Below are 5358 nucleotides of genomic sequence, written 5' to 3'. Positions count from 1 at the left end.
CACACACACACGCACACACACACACACACACACACACGCACACACACACACACACACACACACACACACACACACGCACACACACACACACACACACACGTGTGTGTGTGTGTGGGCACGGCGGCGCGTCGTGGGCATGCCTGCGCGCTGGTGATCACATGAGCGCCTGCGCGCCCCGGCATCATGTGTGCACGCACGCACATGTGCTGCCCTGCGTCGCCGCTTGCAACAAGTTCACTGCTCTTTTCATACTGACCTGCCCTGGCCCGCGTGCGGCTGTCCAACATGTGGTGTGCCTGAACCTCCCCCTGCACCTGCGGTACGAGCTTGGCGCCTGCTTCCTGATCACAATCACCCCGGGCAGCCGAGAGAACCCTATGACCTTGGAGGGCGTTAAGCGCCTCGTCGTGAGTGAGCTGAAGGCGGCGATGGAGGTCGGGGTCGAGGTGTACGACAGTCACGCGGACGAGACTTTCACCTGCCACGCCAGGCTGACCCTGGCGTCGGCCGACAGCAGGTGTGGGCCGCGCTGATTGAGGCGTAGGATGTGTGATTGCTCGTCCGGGGGCAGCATTAATCAGCTGCAATTACATGGGACCGCGGCCGGCCGGCACAAGCAAACCGCCGGCGCCGCAGCTGTGCTGCCGTCTGCCCGCATGCGCGCCCGCTTCAAGTTGAGAGCCTCGGGCCGAGACGGACATCAGCAAGCTGGTGCTGTCTGCGGCGTGTGGCCGTTCACGCCGTGCGGCTGCAACAACTTGACAATCCAATCAGTTTACAACCGTTCCCCCGCGTCCTTTCATTGCAGAGCCGTCGAGAAGCTGCTGAATTTGGCCCCGGTGCCATCCACTCACGCTTGCCCGCTGTGCTGGGTGGCCGGCTTCTCTGCCAGCCCAAACCGCAAGCGCCTCTATGCCCAGTTCTGGAAGCTGCTGCCTCTCCACCACCGCCTGCGGGCGCAGACGTGCTCAGCTGTCAAGCGCAGCCCAGATGACGAACCCTCACCCAGCGATCTGCCGCCCCGCATGCGTACCGCCGAGGAGCGCGTGCGCGGCGCCCGAGAGCCTCTTGATGGCAACCTCACCCAGGGCGACATGGACGCACCACCTTTGGGCCTGCCCGCCGACCTCTGGGCTGAAGCATTCGGCAGCGACAGCAGCTGCAGCAGCGAGGACGCCAGCGACGAGGGCGAGCCCGACGCCATTGATGAGAATACAGACACCGACACGGGCAGCGGCAGCACGGCGGCCAGCAGTGACAGCAGCGCGGAGGGGCTGGCGGATGACTCAGCTGGTGCACACCCTTGCGCTTTGCAGGCCTTGCTGCCCGACCCCAACAACAGCGTCGCCATAGACTCGATGCATATGATATCTGGGATCATCAAGGTGAGGCGGGGCAACAGCTGGGCAGCGTGCGGGTTTTCAAAAACGCCGGCACAGCAGTGCTCAAGAGCATGCACGCGGCAGGCTCCCATTGGAGGTGTGCAGCGGAGGGGGGGCCGGGGCCGCGCGCGCTGGCCTTGGCGCGGCCCTTGGGCGCACGTGTACCATTGAGCTTATCCTGCGGTGCATCTGCATGCCGCAGCCCTACCTCCAGACCTCCTGGCAGCACAGCTAGCGCGCGCTGCCCTGTGCTGCTTCCTGCACTCACAACGCCTGCTGGCTCGCCCCCAAACTGTGAGTAGGACCTCATCAAGAGCCTCTTGGGGCTGCGTTGGGCTCTTGTGGAGGACTATGAGCAGCACGTCAACGGCCGCACATTCAACAGCGGCAACGGCCTGGATTTCCAGCTCAGCACCGACGACATCAAGAGGATGGAGCGCGTACTGGCACAGCTGGCACACGCTCTGCCGACCGGCAAGGGCGGCCAGCGCTTTCGCCACTTGCTGCGCATCAACCGCAAGAAGAACATGGCAGACTTTCATCGTCTGGCTGGGCCACTGGGTGAGAACGGCTCTTGAGCGCCGTTCTGTCTCCAAAGCGCCCAGGGGTGACTGTTGCATGTCTTGGGCATCCATGCTGCGTCAAGCGCCCAGGCCTCGCATGGATAAGCAGCCGGCCTCACCGCTGCACGCGTGCAGACTCGAGCTGCTACCCCGATCGCGGTGCAGCCACCGCCCGTTTGCAGCCCGAAAAACCGCACCACCACACACCGTCACTTGTAGGTGTGTACCTGCTGGCGCACGCCTTTGACATGTCAGCCCCGTGCCGCGATGCTGCCATCGGCCTGCTCATCGCCTGCGGGCTGGTGACCGCCAAGGATTTCACGCGCAAGCAGCTGGCCACCACGACGCGCCGCGTGCTGGAGGCCTTGTGCCGGGTGGAGAAGAACTTTCCGGCCTCAGAACTCGACATGAAGCTTCACCTTCTGGCTCACGCCCCCCAGCAGATCATCACTGCTGGCACCATGGTCACCACTGCCCTCTGGAAAGCCGAGAGCTTGTGGGGCACGCTGGTGCGCATGATTGGCAACCAGGCTCATCCAGAGCAAGACATTCTGCACAAGGTCACCGATCTTGAGTCGGTCAACTACCTGCATGTCATTGACCCCGACGCCACCGGCCACGCGCGACGCGGTGCCCGCCCAGTGCGCCTCACTTCGAAGCCGCCGAAGCCCCTGCGGCTGCCCGGCCGCACCGCCACGCTGGTTGATCGTGACGTGACACCCGGCATGGGAGCGCGCGCTGGTGTCCTCAGCTGGCCACAGCAGTTTGACATCCACAACGCGCTGACCTGGTATGGCGTGGAGCGCTACGGGCAGCTGTGGGAGCTGTTTATGCCGGAGTTCTGGGACTGGTGGTGAGCAAAATATGCGCGAGTGCTTGGGGTGCACGGGAGGCGCTTTGCCGTTGACGGTGCGGGCTCTGGCGCTTTGCTAAAAGTGTGTGATCGGTGGGTGGAAATTAGGATTAGGATTGATACGGCTTCCCGCGGTCACGCGCCGACTGTATCTGCTTGAATCGCTTTTTTATACACACAAGTGCTGCCGGCTGAAGCTGCCACCATCTGCGCGCCTGTCTTTCTCCATCTTGCAGCAAGGCAAACGACAAGAAGACCTTCAAGAAGCTGGGAGGGTCGCGGCGGAACGTCAGAATCCCCCCAGCTGCGTTTGTGGTGGCTGCCACCCGGTGGAAGGCCTGGGTCCACACGCGCACAGAGCAGCGGCTCTGCAGCAGCGAGGACGCTGAGCTGGTGTCCATGCCGCACGATTGCCGCACGTTCGAAAGCGTGACCATTGGCCACGTCACATTTTGGTCAAAGGCAGCTGCTGCGCGCGGGCACGGCCGCTGCTCCTGGGTAGTGCTGCCACGCGAGGACGGCGATCAGGAGGCTGGCGCCGGCTCCGAGCGCGCACGCATGGTGTTTGGCGAGATTCAGAGCATTATCGAGCATACGACTTTCGCACTGCACGGTGCAGAGGAGCGCGCGATTTGGCTCAATGTGAAGTGGGTGGCTGCACGCCGTGGGGGTGCTGGGTACGACCGCGAGCTGCACGCCCCGCGCATCGACCAGTCTGACTGCACGGGCGCCGGCCTGCCCCCTTCCACATACTTTCCTGCCGCGCGCGTGATCCCCATGCACATCATGGTGCTGCCGCACCCCCGCCGGCACGTCACCTCGCGGGTGGTCCTGGACCCCAGCCGTGACTTCTATTTTATGGAGCAGGCGGGATGGCACGGGCCCCCCGGGCTGTAGCTCCAAAAAGCTGAACACCCTTTTCGCCGGGCCCGCACCGACCCTCGCTTGATGGCACACGCCGCACACGCACCGCAGCCCTGTTGCCCCCAAACCACACAGCCCTGTTGCTAGCTGTATTGCTCGTGCCACTCCGGCAACCTGCTCGCCTCCCATGCACGCCGGCAATGAGCCCCCGTTTTGTTGTGCATTCCTGGCCGCCCACTTGCGCCCCGACGGGCCTCTGGGAGAGCCAGCATATTTAACTGCTACACCCCGCCCCTGCCACATTTGCGCACCATTGCACAGAATTGCTGCTCGATTTGCTGCTCTTTGCCGCCCCCCCGCCCTCAGCTGTTTGCACCAGCCTTGCTGATTCTGTTCTCAAACAGCACCTTGGCTGGTGCCACCAGCCCGCCTACATGAAAGTAACATATAATCAATGCTCTATTTGTGCATGAGCAGCATCGCCTTGCAGACGTACAGACTGTGAATACATCCATGCCCCAGCCGCACAAATTGCCATCCGAGGGGGGTCGACGCAGCTGCACACGCTCGCATACGCAGCCGACCAGGGAATGCGCGCGGCCGTTGGCTGCAGCGCGCCACCCAGTGAACAAGCATGCAACAGCGCCTGCAAGATGACCAGACCAACACGCAGCTGTCAAACTCACGACCGGTCAACGCCACAGTTTGAGGGGCGGAGGTGGCGTGCGCGCAGCTCGGCGCCCTTATCAGAATTCCAGAATTCCGACACCGCCTGCTGCCTCTCCCGCTGATCCAGTGCTGCCCACGTGGGGTGCAGGCCCGCCACAATGTCCGTCGCCTCGTGCCAGGCGAGCATGCGCCGCAAATACGACAAGCGCCCACACCGGGGTGCGGGGTGCTGCGCTGCATCCATGGCCGCTGGTGCGCACGCTGTTGCGCCAGTCGCCAGCCCAGAGTCCTCCCTGCCATCCTGGCCTGTGCTGTGTTGAATACGGCGTTGGGGGAGGGGGGAGGGGGGTCGCAATGTCATACTGCCCGCCTGCAGATGAGTGCATGCCCAGTCACGTGGGTGTGTACGCCCAGACGTCGGTGTCGCGAGCGATGCATGGCGCAGGAGGCCGGGCGACCCGCCAAGCCTGCAACGCATCCGCCGCCCAAGCACAAAAATCTGCCTTCATACGGGCCCCCCAACAAGATATGATACAAGGATGCAGCCGCCGCAATGGGAGCGACAGCCCACCTCTGGGAGGCATCATGCGTGGCTGATGCGGCTGCACCACATCACGTGATGCGGTTGCCTGGCTGCCGCCAGCTCGGGCCCAATCAGCCACATTCACGCCGCAGCCACCGCTGCTCGGCGTTTCTGGCACCACATCCAAGTCACAGCCAGCGGTCTGCAATGATGGCGTGCCCATGCCGGCGGGTGAGCGTGCGGAGGGCCATCAAGGGAGCGTCCGTGCCGCAGCGGCGGCAGAGGAGGCGGGCAGTAGCACTCTCAGGAAGGCAAACCTCCGTGCCGTCGATAGGGCCGCCGGGCAACAGCGATGACGGCCCAGCCGCAACACCAAGCCCCCTTGGGTCAGGTGGCACACAGTGCGTCTGTCATGAGCACGCTCGTCCCCCCATCCCGTCTGCGCCCAACTTCGATCTGGCCGCACGCCACGCACCTCGTTGTCCTCGTCAGGCCCAGCACCAG

At 63.8% G+C, this 5358-nt stretch overlaps 1 protein-coding gene across 1 annotated transcript; it reads left to right on the top strand.

The window, feature by feature from the left end:
• Positions 1-377: 377 nt before the first annotated feature.
• MNEG_13088 (hypothetical protein) lies at positions 378-3695 on the top strand (the record flags this gene model as incomplete). Its single annotated transcript, XM_014038440.1, has 5 exons — positions 378-517; positions 809-1385; positions 1685-1943; positions 2165-2798; positions 3035-3695. 5 exons carry the CDS (start codon positions 378-380, stop codon positions 3693-3695), a joined length of 2271 nt encoding a protein of 756 aa, XP_013893894.1.
• Positions 3696-5358: the final 1663 nt, after the last annotated feature.

This window comes from Monoraphidium neglectum, assembly GCF_000611645.1.
Source record: "Monoraphidium neglectum strain SAG 48.87 unplaced genomic scaffold scaffold03617, whole genome shotgun sequence".
In the NCBI taxonomy this organism is placed as follows: domain Eukaryota; kingdom Viridiplantae; phylum Chlorophyta; class Chlorophyceae; order Sphaeropleales; family Selenastraceae; genus Monoraphidium; species Monoraphidium neglectum.
The sequence above is the reverse complement of the archived record's forward strand: the minus strand, read 5'-3'. Positions and strand labels throughout refer to the sequence as shown.